This window comes from Artemia franciscana, chromosome 17 (assembly GCF_032884065.1).
Source record: "Artemia franciscana chromosome 17, ASM3288406v1, whole genome shotgun sequence".
Taxonomy (NCBI): Eukaryota; Metazoa; Arthropoda; class Branchiopoda; order Anostraca; family Artemiidae; genus Artemia; species Artemia franciscana.
In genome coordinates, this window is record NC_088879.1 from 26,694,784 (window position 1) to 26,715,136 (window position 20,353).

Here is a 20,353-nt window from a genome sequence, read left to right on the forward strand (position 1 = left end):
ATTATTATGTAAATTATAAAGAATACCTTTTTTACAATAATTTCTTCAATAGGCCTACAGGTCCTTCTTTTGGCTTAGAACATATCAAACATTGTATACTTAGAAAAAAAACAAGGGTAAAATTCTAGTTAATTGCAACAAGCTATATATACTTAAGCACAAGATATTTAACAATGACTTCTCTAGTGCTTAGCTATGACCCCTCAGTAATATGGATAAGAAATGAGTAACAGACAAAATGAAATTTAAATGGCAATTAGGAACTGGATACAGGCTAAAGGAGGCAAAAAAGATAGATGGTGATTTTTTAGTGGAATAAACACTTCCCTGGGTAAAATTCTAGTCAATTGACTTCTTGCTATCTCGGAAAGGGTTTAGGTTAGGAAAATGAAACTTTCAGGGATAAATCTACAGGCTAAGGTATGTCCCAGGAAGGTATTTTAAAGTACCCACCTATACTCCTTTTCCCTCTAGAGGGCCCTGAAATTTGCCTAAATGACAGGTCTATACTTATTGAAATTTTGACAAAACAACATTTTACCTTAATTTTTCAGTTACCAGTTGCTTTTTCTCTGTCTTTAGTTCTGAAAATGCAATTCCTGTTATCTGAGTAGAGTTTTGAGCCATATCAATGTTTTTTTTCAAAATTTAGGAAATGTATTTGCATATCTGTAAAACCTTATAAAAAAAAAATTGAGTAAAGTTATAATGCTGAAAACAATTTTGTTGTGCTTCAATTAAGCAGAAGATCTATTTTGCAAGGTTTGACTTTTATAACACACATATTTTTAAAGGTCATCAAAGGTCAAGGCCCTCTAGAGGGAGAAGGAGCAGAGGTAGTTGCTTCAAAATACCTTCCTGGGACATAGGCCTACTTTAGTCTGTAAATTTATCCCTGAAAGTTTCATTTTCCTAATCTAAACCCTTTCTGAGATAGCAAGAAGTCAATTAACTAGAATTTTACCCTTCCCTGGCTAGTTTAAGACTTTTAACTGATTAGCCTACTGAAATTTTCTTATCCTATGTAATTAAAATATTTTTCCTCTTTCAGCAGAGCATTACAACAATCTGTCACAATGAAAAACATCCAGGGTAACCTGAATGGAATGACTATAAAAAGACAAATGGAAACCACAATATAGAATCTTGAAATTTTACTTCTGGCCACACAAATTGAATCAGGCTATCCAATCGCCAATTCTTCCAGATTTGAATACGAATCCATGTTTAAACTTTTCAAATATTTCACCCTCAAAAATATTTTCGGCACTAATTACGTGCTTACCCTATGCATATAGACGCTTCTTTACTTGTGAACACTTTTCTTTGGAACCTTTAAGGATTTCGCTATAGGATATTTACAAAATCCTATGCGTGTAAACTTGGCATTAAAGGGCAAAAGGATTCTTATGCCAAGTTTACACGCATAGGATTTTGGAAAAATCCTTTAAGGATTTGGTCATAATGGCCAAATACTTAAGCCGTTTCCTTAAAGAGCGAAAGGATTTTTAGCTTGAAATTATTTCAAGCTCTGAGCAAAATCCTTACAAGTAATAAGCTAAAGCCTTAAAGTTTTTTCTAATGCATACGCTTTTTTAAGAAGAAATAGTTTTAAATCAACTTTGGATAGGTTGGTTGTAATCCTCAGTAACTCTAAAAAGGTTAGTTTAGTTGGGTGCTTCACTTTTTTTTCTACTAGGGCATTGTTTTAGAGTTTGGACATATTCCTTTACGAGCCCTGGGGTAAAATTTCAGTGTAAGGACTTCTTTGTGCCTAGGAAAGTAGCTAGTTAAGTTTGCTGAATCCAATTATCAGAAACAAATTTAGTTTCTAAAATGCAATCTTGAATTTTATTCCCAAACTAGGCTTCTATGTATCCCCTTTTCTTATTTTCAGGGCTTGAAGATTGCATTAATGATAGAACTGTACTTAGGTCTATCTTAGGTTAATTTTGACTAATCAAGAAGTTTAGGAACTTCTTTGTACCTTTGAACATAGCCTAATTAAGTTTTGTGAATCCAATTATCAGAAATAAATCCTGTTTCTAAAATGTAATCTTGAATATTTTCCCCCAAGGCTAGGCTACTGTTTATATCCTTTTCTTATTCCCAGGGCTTGAAGGTTGCATTAATGAGATTTATTATTCCTATATCAAACTAAAAAAAGAAAATCATCAAACAAGATTTATATTACCATATCAAACAGGCTTGGCATCTAAACCACACTATATTTTCAGTTGGAGAAAATAGAATGACTTAAATTCTACTTTAGCTGCTTTTGATTATCTTGGAAAGAGGTTAGGTTAGGAAAATGAAACTTTCAGGGATGTGTCTACAGGCTAAATTATGTCCCAGAAAGGTATTGCAAAGTACCTATCTCCACTCCATCTCCCTATAGAGGGTCCTAAAATTTGCCTACATGACATGTCTATATCTTTTGAAACTTTGAAAAAACAACATATTACCATAATTTTCAGTTTTTTTTTCTCTGGCCTTAGTTCTTAAATTACAATTCCTGTTATTGATTAGAACTTTAAGTTGTAACACTGGGTTTTTCTAACTTGAGAAACAATTTTTTATGCCACCTTCTATAGGATAAATATATAGCTGATATTCTTTAATCTCAGTTAATTTTCTTTTGATTAATTTCATTAATGTCACTTGCTTTCTGTTAAAGATATATATATATATTTTTAATCAAGCTTTTTCTTTTGGAAAAATTGGGTAGGAATGCCTTGCCCTTTAATTCATAGATTTGTTTAAAACTCTCTGAAGTATCTTATATCAAAATACATCTGATACATTTTAACCTTTTTTTTTTTTTTTTTTTTTTTTTTAGATGACAAAGGACAGCATTAAAGTTTTGCATTTGCTTTGCTAAAAAATTGTCTTAAACAGTACCAAGTTTAGAGAGTTATGGTAACATTCTTTTTTCTCATCAGTATATTTTGTTTTTAAAGTTCCATCTATTTTAAAGCATTTAGAGAGATTTTAAGCCAACCATAAGCATATTGCTGTCACAAATGATTTTGCTCAAATGAGCTGGTAGAAAAGAAATAGAACATAGAACATATAATTCTTCTTTTTTTCTTATTTCAAGACTAGAATATCACAAAGCTAAGCATTAATATTGCTGGTTGTATCTTGAGTAAATACAATCCCTGATGGAGTTTTGTTGATACCTGTCTTAAAATTAATTTGTCTAAATAAAATATATATTGTTTATAGGACAGTAGAGAAAATGGCAGCAAGGCATCCTGGCAACTATGACTTGATTTTTTTAAATATTTTCTTTTTTCAAGTAATTGTTGTTTTCTGGTCATATTTGTGTTCATTGCTAAGTGGTTGGCAATTTGGGTTGAGAATCTCTTGTCTAAGGAGCACAGGTTTAATTACTGGCAGTTTATTTGGTTTAGGAAAGGGGACAGTGATGTGACTCTCTAAGCTAAGCAAGAATTGGCTGAAATTTAAATGAGTACCTAGAGCAATCTGGGGACAGTAAGCAGGAAAGACATGCAAAAGCATAGGATGCCTGGGCCCTAGGTTCCAATTGCACTTCCTTTTCCCTGAATTGTTGATGTATAGATACAAGTGGGGGTCATGAGTGATGGCTGGTGAATGTAATGGGGGTGAATATTTTGCAAGGTTTAAAAATGTAGGACAATTGTTCAGGTTGGCAACTGAGCAGAGAAGTAAAATTTTGTGATTTGTTTTTCTTTGTGACTGTTATAATTATGTGATGTCAAGTATTTTAAAGTTAATCTTCATTGTTTTGTTTTAATTGCCATGACCCTAGGGCTTTAGTGTAATAAAACCTACTTATGTCTATCCATTTTCTTTGAACAGACAGTATCTCTATGTGTCCTAGCTTCAACAAATTTATATGAAATTTTGAGACCAGGGATTAAAAAGTAGGTCAAAAACTCATAAATAGAACTCTGGTATGACTAATTAATTTGTAAGAAATGCATATCAATTTATAGATTAAAAAACAATCTTGTAGAAAACAGACAAGACAAATGAATAAATAAAAGTATCCCTTTACAAACATTTAATGAAGTGTCACAAACATAGGTTACCTTTAAGATTGAAATGAACAAAGCTTCAATTATGAATTTGTTTTCTTTAAACAGACTGAAGGGGCAAACCTCCAAGCTTTGACAATTCAATCTCAATTTTGGGCTCTTTTCTTTTCAATAGGAACTTTCTTTGTTTTTTTTTTCTATCCAACTAATAACAGTAGAAATACCATCAGGTACAAGTGACCTTCCACTTAGTCTATGTACCCAGGGGAAAAATCATGCAGCTCTATACTATAAATTGGTAAATTTTTTGTTGTTCATATTTTTGACTTACAAATAAAGTGAACATTTCACTTGATGCTTTTTTATGTTCTTTATGAATATAATAATTGCTTCTATTGCAAATTCAAATTTAAGCAGTTTTGAGCTTTTGAAAATGACCAAATATTTTAGTTTTTGGGCATAAAAAGAATTAACACATTGGTCTAAAACTTTAAAACATTGGGCTCAAACTTACTGTTTCATCATAAATCCATTTTTTAAATGTCATATAATTCAAAAGCACTGATTATCCACAATTAAGTTGATAAATAAATTTTACAATATTATACTGTTTTCTTCTTTCTTGGTGTTGAATTTTCAACTAAAGTATGCATATTTGGTTGTTTTTGACAAAATAATTTACTATGTTTTGTCAGTGACAAAATTATTTAGGTTAGGTCAAAAAGTATTTGAATTTACAATAGAAGCAATTATTATATTTGGAAAGAGCATAAAAAGGTGTCAGTGGCATGCTCACTTTAGTTGTATGTCAAAACTATGAAGAACAAAAAATTACCCCCAACCTGTCTAATGTGCAAATATATCACCCAAATTACATATTTCCAGGGTACTGTGCCACCTGTTACTTTTTTTCAAGTTCTTGTTTCTTCACAGTTGCTTCAATTGACAGGAACTAGGGTCAAGGGATTGATTGGAAGAATCAATGGAAAATATGTAATTTCAGCAATATATTTCTATATTAGGAAGGTTGAGTGTAAAGTAAAGTAGGGCTACATGTAGAATGTATTAGCTATAATTATTATGTAAATTATAAAGAATCCCTTTTTTACAAAGTTTCTTCAATAGGCCTACAGGTCCTTCTTTTGGCTTAGAACATATCAAACATTGTATACTTAGAAAAAAATAAGGGTAAAATTCTAGTTAATTATAACAAGCTATATATACTTAAGCACAAGATATTTAACAATGACTTCTCTAGTGCTTAGCTATGACCCCTCAGTAATATGGATAAGAAATGAGTAACAGACAAAATGAAATTTAAATGGCAATCAGGAACTGGATACAGGCTAAAGGAGGCAAAAAAGATAGATGGTGATTTTTTAGTGGTATAAACACTTCCCTGGGTAAAATTCTAGTCAATTGACTTCTTGCCATCTTGGAAAGGGTTTAGGTTAGGAAAATGAAACTTTCAGGGATAAATCTACAGGCTAAAGTATGTCCTGGGAAGGTATTTTAAAGTACCCACCTCTACTCCTTCTACCTCTAGAGGGCCCTGAAATTTGCCTAAATGACAGGTCTATACCTAATGAAATTTTGACAAAACAACATTTTACCTTAATTTTTCAGTTACCAGTTGCTTTTTCTCTGCCTTTAGTTCTGAAAATGCAATTCCTGTTATCTGAGTAGAGTTTTGAGCCATATCAATGTTTTTTTTCAAAATTTGGGAAATGTATTTGCATATCTTTAAAACCTTAGAAAAAAAAAATTGAGCAAAGTTACAATGCTGAAAACAATTTTGCTGTGCTTCAATTAAGCAGAAGATCTATTTTGCAAGGATTGACTTTTATAACACACATATTTTTAAAGGTCATCAAAGGTCAAGGCCCTGTAGAGGGAGAAGGAGCAGAGGTAGTTGCTTCAAAATACCTTCCTGGGACATAGGCCTACTTTAGTCTGTAAATTTATCCCTGAAAGTTTCATTTTCCTAACCTAAATCCTTTCTGAGATAGCAAGAAGTCAATTAGCTAGAATTTTACCCTTTCCTGGCTAGTTTAAGACTTTTAACTGATTAGCCTACTGAAATTTTTTCCTATCCTATGTAATTAAAATATTTTTCCTCTTTCAGCAGAGCAATACAACAATCTGTCACAATGAAAAACATCCAGGGTAACCTGAATGGAATGACTATAAAAAGACAAATGGAAACCACAATATAGAATCTTGAAATGAAGTGAAGTGAATCGCCGAAAGACCCCCTCTGTGTTTTAACACCTTAGGGTCCATGCACTTCCACAATTCTATTTTTACAATTTGCAGCGAAAAGTTTACAACGTCCTTTTTCTATCAATCCATCTCAAAAATTCACAAACTAAATTTATACTTTCAATCGATTGTTCTTCAGTTAATGCTCTTCCGAGTAATTCTTCGCATAGTTTTATTTGATGTCCTCTCATAAACCTTCTAATGTCTGTCCTGTAGATACAAAAGATATCTATTTTATTATCCAAACAAAACTGCACAAGAAGGTCCTTATTAACTTTCACTAGTGATCTGGCATTCCATGATATTATTTTTAGATTTAAAGTCATTTGTTAGCACACTGATCCCTTATGAAACTGGTGTCAACTGTTGTCAAATTGAGTTTATCCATAAATTCACATATCTTCTCCACTCTTTCTGCAATTGGAGCTGAGCCTATTGAAAGCACTTCAGGGGATAGAGCCAATGCAATCAAGATTTTATTCACTGTGTCTGTTATAGTTTGACGTTTCACTGATTCTATGGTGTCTGTCCATATTCTATTTACATTGGTTCTTTCAGGTTTTACTGCACTACTATGAACTGCTTGGGCATAACTTCTGTACATAACTTGAGCTCTTTTAAAGCTTACTTGATATTTTTCAGCCACATTCAGAATCTCTTTATTTTTCAGTCTAATTTGACAGGCTGGTGAAGTTGAAGAATGATTTCCAAGACAATTGGCACATTTATACATGTCTTTGTTGGTAGTGATTTGGTTATTCTTAAGATGACATTCTGCTGATGAATGCTTCCCTGCACATCGCAAGCAGATTGGTTGGTTGGCATGGCAGTCCTTTTGGATATGACCATATTTTTGGCACTTAAAACATTGGATCACTTTTCTGTTATAGGTATGAAGTTCCCTATTTCTTCCACAGAACCATATGCTAGAGGGAAGAAGATTTGATTTAAACGTAACTAAAACTGCAAGGCTGTCCTCTAATTTTTTCAATTCTTTGTTAAATCTTTTCTGTCTGATAACTGATAAAACTTCAATGTTTGACCTTATACTTGCTAGAATATCCTCATTTGAGAGATGTAGAGGAACACCTTTCACAATGCCTCGAGTCAGGCTTTCCTGTTTATTCACTTTAACTTTAGTTTCTGCTATTTGACTTATTGTACACAGTTTAGCAGCTATCTCCTCTTTTTCTGTATGGATTAAAAGTCTTTCTTTTGTCTTATTAACTTCAAATTCAAACTTTTCCTTTCCAAAAATAGAGCTCAAAAACTTAGTAATTGTGAAATCATCTGGGAACATTTGGTTATCCTCAGTTACTTGAGCTTCCACAGAAATGGATAAAAGATCACTATATGGCATTTCAACACTTTTCTTGTTCAACATGGTAGGATTCTGATTTATGCTACTTTGTACTTCATTAAGCTTCCGCTTCAAATTTCTGTTTTGAGGTTGATTCAGGTACTCAGACACTGGTGAAACATCTCTTCTTTTCATTCCAGTTTTTGTAGGATTGTCAGTGTTTGCCTCACTGATGACACCTTCAGCTTCTAGTGGGTTCACTGCTCTCATTTCTTCTTCACTATTTTCACTTGATGGTAAAGGAGGAAAGACCTCATTCCATTCTTGAAGGGATTGAAATCTGTTTGAAGTAGGCACTGAATAATTTGTCACAATTGGGAAACGGCTGATATTTGTTATTCCTCCTGACACTGGACTAAAATGACCTTGTCCCTGGCAGCTAGAAACACTTGCAGGTGGGTTCACTTGCATATTCTGGAAAATCACAGGCTGTCCTTGATTGGCAATGGGAGATCTCACAAATATAAATTGTCCATGTTGTTGATAACCAACCACATTGTGGTGCATGGTCACAGGTACAACTATCCCTGGATCTGGAGGGAGATTCATCTTATCTTTACTATTTTCTACACTTAGAAGTCAAACTTCCACTCTTAAAGTGGATAACTTCCACGATTTAATTGGATAACTTTAATTTAAAATTAACACCAAATAAGCGCTATTTTAGCTTCTTTTCTTAGAATCTTGAAATTATACTTCTGGCCACACAAATTGAATCAGTGCTTCCACTTTTTTTTTCTGAAAATCAGTAACGACTCCAAAAAAGTCGGGAGAATATCGGTTTTTTTTTTTTAAGTCGGAGAAAAAATCAGGAGGTTTTAAACAGCTGTTTTGTCTCACATACCAGTTGTATTGGTGGTAAAAATTTCAGTAATAGAGAGACAGAACAAAGTAGAATCGAAAATATGTTTTAGAGTCTTAAGTCCGGTCTTCACCTCCCGGAACTTCCGGAATCTGGGCTTCCAGATTATTCTTTGACGTCTTCTTCTTCTTGCATCTCGAATAGGAACCGGCCCGAAAGTATATCAAAATCATCCGGAAAAAAGGGGCTTTTGAATTTCCAGATCTCCGGAATTTTGAAGTATCGCAGAAGAAATTCAAAACAAAATCTCGGAAAATCTGAGAACCCGGATTCCGGAAGGTGAAGACTTATTATTACTCCAAAATCAGCTATCAACAAGGAACAATATTTCTTTCATACAAAACTTATGCAAACTAAATGGTTTTATTGAAAGTCATCTAAAACTACTTATTCACATAATTAGAACTAGAATTACAAATACGAGTAACAGAACTCAGGCAGAATTTTCACTGTATCACACTGCAGCTAAAACTACTTGATCACATAACTTGAACTAGAATTATGAATACGAATCACAGTCAGAATTTTCACTAGATCACACTGCAGCTAATCCTGATCGTCAACGGTATTGTTTGCTCTTTCTGGGGCCAGACGAGCTTGCGCTAAAGAAGCCGATTTCAAGATAGCGGCACTAGCTTCAGTAGTGGTTGCGGAAGCAACTACACCTTTCAGTAACTGCCTCATGCTCCCATCTACGACTAGAGACTGAGGTGTCACCTTAAGCCTACTCATGCCAAGTTTAGTCTGAAGCGTTGAACTAATCGTAACTGTCGACAGGCAGTTACGTTTGTCTGTTTTGACGTCCTTCAAAGTACTAAACAGTCTCCGCTATTACGTTCGAAAACGGTAGAGCGTACAGGTACTCAACGACAAGCCTCAGGTTACCAAACTTTGGTTTGCCGTTAGAGTATTTCTGGGCAAATATAAGCTTCCAGTAGTCAGTTACTGAGAGCGAACTGGCATCTTCGCCATTTGGCTGTCTTACAGAGCTCTGCTCTCTCCACTCTCTGTCTATCAGACTTTTGGACCAGGAGGGTAAGCTATATTTCGCCAAAAATGGTGCCAGGCTAGGAGGATTCAGATCCTGAGCCTGAACAGGGTCAAGTAGTTCTGAGAAGGCGAAAATGTCTGAGTCGAACGAGAAGCGGTTTTTAATCTAGACCACCACTTCCTTGTAAAATTCTCTCGCGGTAGAATAAACCTTGTCAACTTCGTCTGGATTGGCATTTCGTCCATCACTAGACGCAAGAAGGCCATTCATAGCTGCTTCGGCATCTAAGCCGAGGTAGACCTTTCGCAGATCTACATAACTTGCTTCGTCTTCAACATCAATTTTCATGATGTCGGTACAGCTCCTTACTGCGCGAGCTTTCATAAAGTTTTTCAACAGAGTTTCCACCAATTGAATGACTTAGATTTTCAGTCGGTAGAAAATAGGTGCCTGGGACTGGAAAAGGGTATTGAAGTCGTTCAAAAGTCCCAGCGCGTAGTCCATAAACATCATGACGATCCTCATAAATGGATTTTTCAGGGCACTCAGAACTAACTCACTGCCGTGAGTCGGATCTTCAAAATGGGCACTGGTAAAATACAAGGTTAGGGCATTCCACTGCTCTAGAATTCGGTGGACACAGTTCTGTAGCGAAAGCCATCTTGTTTGACCTGGTGCCAATATCTTGTGGACCGCAGTCTCTGAAAACAATTGAAATTCTTTCAGGGCAGCTGTACGCTTGGCACTCATATTGAAATGATTGTACACATGACGACACATGTCTTCTAGAGTCTTCGTCAGTTTCTTGCAGGCGTATGAGGCGCACAGATGAATGGAATGACAACTGCACTTCACTATTAATACCCAAGGGTAGCTTCTTTGGATCAGAGTCGCCACTGAGTTGTTACAACCCATCATGGCGTTCGTGGTATCTCTACAGAACCCGACCCAATTCCGTAAAGGCACTTCACTTACTCTTAAAAACTCCAAGGTTTCCTCCAGTTTGGTGAAAATGGAAACTGCTGATCTATTAGAGCACTCCACAAAATCAATGACATCGATATCCGTTTCCATTTCGTTGTTACAAAAGGAAACACATACAGCGAGCTGTTTAATGGTTCCCACATCCGTCGTTTCGTCGATGACCAAAGAAAAAGGTCTCACCTTCATTTCTTCGAAAACTTATTGCTTGCAGTAAGGACCGAGTCCCTGACGAACAACATTCAAAACTTTTTGTTTCCCGAGCCGCACTTTATCAAGGACCGATTTTGGTGGCATCGCTTTCAGCAGGGGAATCAACTGGTCCGAAAGGGAAAATGGCAGGTTGTTGCTGACCAGGAATGAAGCAATTTTAGCTTCAGTCTCAAGCACAGACGGAAACTCGTCATGAACCATGTACACTGAAATAGCAGGAGGCATAGCTTTTGGGGTCACTGTGTTTTTAACATGCACAGAAGTACGGGCATGGGCAGTGAGATCTGTTTTACCCTTTTTGTAGGAAAGCTCAGCGTTGCACCACAAACAGATAGCAACTTCAGATCCGTGCTTCTTCGAAAGCCAGCCTTTGAATGTATCTTCCATCTCCCAGGATTTCACATACTTTTGCTCGTAACGTTGTCCACTGTTCTTTTTCTTTCGGGGCTTGGGGCTTGGCTCCACAATTATCAATTCCTCATCTGAGCCACTACTGCTAGGAACAATTTCAATTTTCTTTTCAATTTTCCTTCTTTTTATATCCTGAGCTTCATTGGAGTCAGAATAATCTGCATCCGACATTTCTCATGAGCCTGGAAAGTGTTGTTTACTACTGGAAATACTGCAACATGTGTTTGTTTAGGCTCATGTGCACTTATAATATAAGTTTGTTTTCTCGGAAGACCAGTCATTGGTCAAATATTAAATAGTACAGATATTCAAGGAGTCTGGCGAAGACCGGATCTACAAGACGCAATTGTCTGGATTAAATATAAAATTTATGGGATCTCATCGAAACCTTTGGTTCACGGAACCTTTGTTATGTTATATTTTGAGAGAACCCTGCAAGTCAGGAGTGTTGATAGTGAGATTTATAGTCAGAGCGCATTGCAGTGGACACGTGCTGTACTTTTGTCATGTATATAAGTCTTATATACATGACAAAAGTCAAAGCCGGTCTCTCCAGTCTAATCCGGTCACGTATCCTCCCCCTCCCCAAATAGTTTTCGGATCCGATCCGGAGATGAAAAAGATCACCAGAGACATGTCCTCTGTTCAATTATTAAATTTCACTCGAATCTGATCACCTGTTCCAAATTTACGCATGACTCAATATTGCAGATTCCCCCTTCCTCCACTCCCCCTACGACTATCGGACCAAGTAATTTTTTATTTACAAGTCAGTTTGATCGGGTCCCTGATACGCCGATCCCACAATTCTAACCGTTTTTCGAGATTTCCGGTCTCCCCAAAACAGAACAAAATAACTTTGAAGAGCAAAATAATACACTTTTAATACACTTTGAACACTGTGACATAAAATTTAGACATCGGCACTTTGAAAACAGATTTGTCCCTTTGAAAACAGATTTGGTATGGCTGGCTTTGGCCTACATCTTAAAATCCATCCTCCTATATTGTGAAGCAGAGCAAAATAACACTAGACAGTAGCGCCAAGACCTGGAAAAAGTGAGACACACTCGAACAGCAGCCACACTAGCACCACTCGCGATAGTGAACGTCCCTACTGAAACTCAATCGGTCTTGCACCAGCGCTGGCTCCAATAACTTCATATTTTGAACAAAGCAGAAAAAAGATACGACCTCCCCAGTTTCCTCTGCGTGTGCAGACCGCATATTACCTTTAGTAGAAATTTCTAAACCCGCATGTTTGTCTCGCTTTAAATGTCGCAAGCGTAGTGGACGGCGCTATGAGTATGGCCCGTTTGCAAAGCAAGGAAAGCATAGTTCTTGACCCTACTCCCTAGTGTTATTTTGCTCTGTTGTGACTTGTGAAGCCGATTTCGCCGACACTCGAAATCGTTATTTCGATATAGGCTAGGCTAGTAGTCTGGCGAATACTGGATATCTATAAGACCCGTAAGAATAGTGTATTCGAATTTGTACTATAGAATCCTTGAACTGGCAACAGGTTAAGAATTGGTTTCAAGTTAAAACATGTTATTTTGGTAAAGAAACAGATCATAGAAGCAGAAAAGCCGCCTACCCCCTAAGACAGGTCAGTAGCCTACTTCTTGGGTTGCCCACGTGCAGGGATGTATAATTGTCCAGTTCCAGTAAACTTGGTACTTACCCTAAAAAAAATCTTGTCACGTAAGGTAAGCCACGTCCTTATTGTACACAAATTATCCAGTGGAAATGAACTATCTGAGTTGACTGATCAGATCAGATGAAGTTATGAGCTGAGAATCAAATCAAATCAACCCTTTTTCGAACACAACAATGGTCTCTCACGGGACAAGCTGCCGACTAGGTCATTAATTAGGGTCCGCAGTTGACTTCCGCGAATCAAACGCGGCCGGCGGCTTTGAAATCCCCCTTTTACGGGCAACAAAGACATATTTTGCATTCTGCCAGACAGTCAAGAAAGATCAAAAACTTCAAGTTGGACATAGCTCAATTCAACAGAAATCGGGAGATTATCGGGAGGAAATTTCAGTCGGGAGATTTTCCAAAAAGTCGGGAGATCTCCCGATAAATCGGGAGGAGTGGAAGCACTGAATTGAATCAGGCTACCCAATCGCCAATTCTTCCAGATTTGAATACGAATCCATGTTTGGACTTTTCAAATATGTCACCCTCAAAAATATTTTCGGCACTAATTACGTGCTTACCCTGGAAATTCAGATTCAGATTTTTCTTCTACCGGAAATTCAGATTTAAGCACTTTTTGACTTCTTAAGCACTCAAAAAGTGAAAACATCTCTTACTGCGGGTTATATTTAACTCTAACGAGATTATGCGAAACACAAAGAAGAATATTATCCAAATATGCGATTGTCAACCATGAATGCAAAGTCCTGGCTCAAGAAAACAGGGAATCTCGTTAAAACGACTCATAAATAGCCGAATGCAAAAATCTGTCTCATTTCTTTTCGTTTGTGTGTTTTTAATTTTCCAGTATAAGATTCGGCTAGTATCAAAATTTAAATTAAGTGAATGAACAGGCATGTGCATCTAATAAAGCAAAAGAAAGGAGGTATTTTCGTGAAGACATCTCAGAAATATTTCTTAATATGGCTTAAGTTTACCTTCAAAACAGCCTCTGGAATTGCTGGCTAGGGCGGGCCTGCCACGGTGACGTGAATATACATAGTATTGGCTAAAGGAAAAGGGGAATTTTCATTATGACCTATCATAAAAAACCGAATGCAAGAAGTTTTTTTTCCTTTGCGTGTTTCCTTTTTCAAAATGTGTTTTTATTAGCATCAGGATTAAAATTAATGGAATAAAAAAGATAAGCGAATCCAATAGAGCAAAAGAAAGGAGGCATTTTCATTAAGACTTAGTCTTTGGATGAAAGAACCATAGCGTTTTCATTAATGCCTGTTATAATTTACTGAACAAAGAAATCTGTTTTTTTTCTTCGTTTGCGTGTTTCAGTTTTCCAATGTAATTTTGCTAGCATCAAGATTTAAATTAATGGAATGTGACAGGCAGGCACATCCAATAGAGCAATGGAAACGAGGCATTTTCATTAAAACCTCTCAGAAATATTTCTTAATATGGCTAAAATTTACCTCTAATAACAATCCCCCCTATGGATCTGCTCGTTAGGTTTGGGTGACCACACATCGCCACCGTGGCGTGAATCTACATAGTCCTGCATTAAAGCAACGTTGCAGTTTCATTAAAACCTCCAAGAAATAACCGAATGCAAAATCTGTCGCTTTTTTTGCTTGCTACATTTGGTCAACCTTATATTGTAACCGTAGCGTGAATAAACATGGTCCTGGCTCAAAGAAAAACTGCATTTTCATTAAAACCTCTCGGAAATAATACTATCGGTACATGACAAAGCAGTATGCGACTAAATTCCAGAAATCTGAGCTTCCCGATATGAGAAAAAGCACAAGCAGAAGAAAAGCGAAGATATTTCCAGGCTCTGAAAAAAACAAAAATTCAAGTGAAATAAAAGTTTAAAAGAAACATTTGCAAAGCCAATTTTGCAAATTTTCTTGTTTAAAAATTCTGGTATTTTTTTCACGATGAGCATTACTATTGCCTTCTAGACCAGTTCCAGTTCAAAAAATTGTAGGGAGTTATATGGACTACCAACAAGTCCTTTCACCTCTTTCATTTATTCTTCAGAAAAACGGGCCCCACTGGAAGCACTATTCTCCTCCAGTCAGCAAACAAAGAATACATACTATTACGTACAATAATACATTGTTATTGATTGTGGGAAGTGCAAGTACTTGAGCTACCTGTCCCCAGCAGTTTAAGGCCACTAGACCAGTCGGCACCAATCCGGCTCTTCCTACTCATTCCCGCTTCTAGACAATAAAAAAAATTCATCAATTTGACTTTTGGAGTTAAAAAAGAATCTATATTCGAAGTTTCAAGTTTCTGAATTTTTTTTTTATTATTTTTTCTTTATTTTCGCTCTCTTATAAAATTAGAAAACATGAAACGCCCATTTCGCAAACTACCACAGATATGATGTAACAGACTTTCGAGCATTAACTGCTACATAAAAAAGAAAGGCTACCGTACCGAAGCTACTGTTTGTAGTAATTTATATTAAAAACAGAGAGTAAACTAGTAGTTAGTCATTTCCCTTTTTAAACTTACCAATGGGTGGATGTTTTTAAATCTTTTCATTAACCAATTTCAATTTAGATTGAAGAGCAAGAAATAGAAGAAAAGGAAATTTCAATTTGGCTTTTTGGAAACAAAAAACAGCCAAATTCTAATTTTTGGGAAAAATCACTAATCCATGGGAGATTTTCACAAGGTAATTCTTGTTTATTTCCTCCCTCCTTGTAGTTTGATTTGAACAGACCTTGTATTATGAAGTTAGGAATTATTGGACGCCCCTTCTTCAAAAACGCTAAAGAAGACGGCTTAATTTTCATATTTCATAGAATGTTCAAGATGAACAGGAAGAATAATAAGAGAGAAGAAATTTAAAAATGGAAAGTCCTATATTGGCTATTCCTATATTGTTTTTATTTACGGTTTGTATTTGATCTATTCTCAGGTTGAAGTGATTTTGGCTGTGGATAAGTTGGCATTCTCTTGGGTTCACATCATTTGTGGTACTCATTTACATTATTATTAGTTGGTCCACACTTCCTAATAAAGTTAATCTGAAAAAACAAACAAACTGGTAAAATGCAGTGGATTTGCTGGCTGTTTTCAACATAGTTTAGCTAGGACAAAAGCAAATACATAGATATCCACCATACAACTAATATAAAATATTAGGCTATAGTTTATATACAGAGAAACAATCCTGAGTCAATCATTATATATATATGTATATATATATATATATATATATATATATATATATATATATATATATATAGGAATCTTGGTAAATTTGCAATAGGCCATGTAATTTAGCTAGGACAAAAGTGAAAATGTCATTTGATGCCTTTTTTAGGCTCTTTAATGATTCAGTAATTGCTTCTGGGGCTAATTGCATCTTGATCCCCAAAGTGGCCCCACAAATTTTTTCATTTTTGTAACCACACAGAGAAGTTGTCTGCCTTAGTTAATGAATTGAAAAATGGTTCAAAACATATCACTAGCTTATTAAAAAATTGTTAAAGAGTAATATATTCCAAAGCTACTTATTTAGAACATTTTGTTGACAATGCTTTTGCTGTGCACAACAAAGAAATCTTTGATGGACCACTAAAGCTGAGAGAAAATAGGAAATTCCAGATAGTGTTTATAGAGAGACCTATATCACTTTATTATATCACATATTATATTATAGAGACCTAGGTCACACAATTACACTCCATATGATTATCTGATTGTGTCCCTATTCTTAAGGCATTGTTCTTCAGTTTTTTGCTTCCTTTATCTGAATAGTTTTTGTACATTTACACATTAAAAAGAGTTGAAGAGAAATGATGAAATAAAGAAAAAATAGACATGTTGAATACATCAGGATGTGCTAACAAGTATTCTTCAAGAACTTCAATGTGTGTTGAATTGGGTCCCAACTTATGTTGAAAACAGGTAACTTTTTTGTTCTGTTGATTTTTTGGTGAAAATGCTTCAATTTAAAGAAATCAGAGTTTTGTACCCTTTTTTTGATTAAACTTCAAACTTCTAATTGATCAGTTAGATTCATAGATGTCATACAAACTTTAGTTTAGAATAGCCAACTAGTTAGCAATCAATAAAGTTTTTAATACACAGTATAATTAGCTAACTAGTTTGCTATTGAAGTCTCAGCTATTGTATACCTGTTTAGACTAGCCAACCAGTTGGCTGTTAGATCTCACCTATATATACACTTTAGCCTGAATCTAGTCAGCTAACAAGAGAGTTGTATATACTTTATAGAACTAGCTAACTAGTTGGCTATTAATATCCAATATATATATATATATATATATATATATATATATATATATATATATATATATATATATATATATATATATATATATATATATATATATATATTTATATATATATATATATATATATATATATATATATATATATATATATTATATATATATATATATATATATATATATATATATATATATATATATATATATATATATATATATATATATATATATATACTAGCTGTAGGGGTGGCGCTTTGCGCCACCCCAACACCTAGTTGGTGGGGCGCTTCGCGCCCCCCCAAGCCCCCCGCGCGCGTAAGTCGTTACGCGCCCAACCCCAACACCTAGTTGGTGGGGCGCTTCGCGCCCCCCCAAGCCCCCCGCGCGCGTAAATCGTTACGCGCCATATTAGTTACGCGCCATTGTAGTTGTGTCCCTGTTTCCCACCTGTGAATATAGATAGATTTATATATGTGTTTCAAACTACGTAAAAATTGCGAATATACAACATTTTTGGCTTTCCCACTACTGGGAGCTTTCCGTTTCCAATTGCCAGCAATTGATCTGAAAATGTTTGACCAGAGTCATCGTTTTGCAATCGGACACGCATATTTGTAGTTAATTTTAATATTTTTACGTGTGCCCATAAATTAGAATTTTTCAGGCAAGCATTCATTTCGTCTGCAGGAGTTAAACTACGTAAAAATTGCGAATATACGACATTCTTGGCTTTCCCATTGTCTGTGCATATACAAAGCCGTATGTACTAATAATGACGTCATATGCAAACGCTCTTTTTACAAACAAAGAAACATGCATACTTAACCGCTTCATTTGGTTCCAAAACTGTGTCGATTGACTTGTAAAGGACTGCCTGGTCTCGAATCTTGGTCAAAACAATATTGTTGATTTCGTGGACGTCTATATTTTTGGGTGCGAGAATCGCTCTTTCACTTAGCCATTTATTATTTTTATAATTTTTTAGAATATTCGGAAATACTTTTTCAATCAATTCATTTTTGGACGTAACTAAATTACAGAAATCAGCAGGTAGTTGTATACGTCCTGAAATAGAGTATCGTATCATAAATGTCTTTTTGTTCCAACGTTAACTTGGAAATGTTATTTTGTACATACGACAATAGATCACTCGTACTGTAACTTTGTTCACGATCCAATTCTACACATGTCGAAACAGCAGCGATACGGTTAGATGAAGGCATTCCCAAATCCTGAAGAGGTTTGTTTGCCATACGTACACACAAATGTTCTATAATAACTAAAGTGTAGTTATAAATTTCTGATGTAAAATCAAAAGTCATATCTGACGTCTCTAACTGTTTTCGATGGAGTATATCTACGGACATTTTTGACTTATATTTTCCCCATAACTCTGTAGGAGCTGATGGAGAGCAAGTTGTTAAAATGATGCCAAACAATGCACGAATTTCACTTGGGGTTGACGTTTTGCACGCGTCATTGATGCAGTTATCCCAGTGTTGGTCATTCTCCAATAAATTCAGAGCTTGGCATGCACTACAGTAAGTGTCATGTATAGTACCGTTTACAGTTCTCAAATACTCAAAGGATGTCGGACCGGGTACATTCACCAAAAGCAGGCATAGAAAGAAGCATTCATGCTGATTGGGGTGACCGGTGTAGAGTCTTCCTATCGTGGTATCTTTGAAGATGGTAGGTTGGCCGTCGACTGACTTACCATGTTTTCGACGTTCAAATACTTTATTTTTAGTATTCCACGTGTAATGCAAAGGCACTTCAGTATACAGCAGTTTTTTTGCAAAAGAATCATTTTTGCAAAGCGAAAAAAAGCTGTTAATTTTGTATCCGGTGGATTCAGAGCTCTTTGTTGCACGTTGGTTTCCGAGAAATAAACATGTTGACCATTCTGTAAATGTACCGCTAAGTGAACAACAGCTGGACTACGTTCATGTATCGGAAATGAAAGAATTCGCCAAACAGCTTCATTACTGCTTATGTATCTTCCAGCCTGATATTGTACAATTTCGTCAAAATCTTTGATTTTGGGCTGCAAGCCAAAAACTGCCATGACACTGCCTTTGTTGACGTATTTACATATGTATTTGATTGCCTTTACAGAGTTACAGTATTCAACGTTTATGTGTGCATTAAATGTTTTTGATAATAATGGGGAATATGGAACAACCCACTGGTTATCTACTTCGATGGTGGTACCGTTGCCATTGTAGGTTCTTCAGTCATTTTACAATTAGAAATTTCTCTTTCAACGGTCTTCTTACAATTAAAAATTTGTCTTTGAACGATATTCTTAAATACCTGTGTCCTGGTCGTCATTTATATTCCCTGTGTCCCGGTCGTCATTTGTGTCCCGGTATCCCAGTCTGTAATTTCTCTTTGAGTGTCCCGGTCGTTATTTATATTCCAGCCTGATATTGTACAATTTCGTCGAAATCTTTGATTTTGGGCTGCAAGCCAAAAACTGCCATGTCACTGCCTTTGTTGAAGTATTTACATATGTATTTGATTGCCTTTACAGAGTTACAGTATTCAACGTTTATGTGTGCATTAAATGTTTTTGATAATAATGGGGAATATGGAACAACCCACTGGTTATCTACTTCGATGGTGGTACCGTTGCCATTGTAGGTTCTTCAGTCATTTTACAATTAGAAATTTCTCTTTCAACGGTCTTCTTACAATTAAAAATTTGTCTTTGAACGATATTCTTAAATACCTGTGTCCTGGTCGTCATTTATATTCCCTGTGTCCCGGTCGTCATTTGTGTCCCGGTATCCCAGTCTGTAATTTCTCTTTGAGTGTCCCGGTCGTTATTTATATTCCCTCTGTCCCGGTCGTCATTTGTGTCCCAGTCTGTAATTTCTCTTTGAGTGTTTTTCTTTTTAGTATTTTTTAGTGTTTTACATTTTTTTTTTCAGTTTTCTTTTTCTTCTTTATTTTTCAGCTTCATTATGAAATACATATCGCCGAACCTTTGTTTTTTAACTAAAATCTGGTAGGCATTGATGACCTTATCACAGTCAAAATCCCAAACCCAATCATCTTTGTTATCATTTTCAGTTTTGATATATTTTGACTCTCGCTGTCCAGGTGGATCTTCATCTAACTGCGCGGTTTTGCGTTCTTTAGCCTCAAGCCTGTTTCCTTGCTGTTCTTTTGATTCCTCGGCACGCTTTCTTTTCTGACTTTCTCTATCAGCAGCAAGTTTTTTGGCATAGACTCTTTGAGCATCTTCATCGGCTTTTGCCATGGTAAGTTCATCAGTCATTGTAAACTTAAACATTAATAGATTTC

General features: G+C 35.6%; 1 protein-coding gene across 2 annotated transcripts in view; it reads left to right on the top strand.

Moving 5' to 3' along the window:
- The first annotated feature begins 15,563 nt into the window (after window positions 1-15,563).
- The window catches only part of LOC136038078 (signal peptide peptidase-like 2B), a 132,452-nt gene continuing 127,662 nt past the window's right edge, over window positions 15,564-20,353 (top strand). For both annotated transcript variants that reach the window (XM_065721075.1, XM_065721076.1), the window contains exon 1: window positions 15,564-15,676. In XM_065721075.1, the coding sequence (XP_065577147.1) occupies window positions 15,632-15,676 (45 nt within the window). In that variant the 5' untranslated portion in view covers window positions 15,564-15,631. The remainder of the gene's footprint in view (window positions 15,677-20,353) is intronic.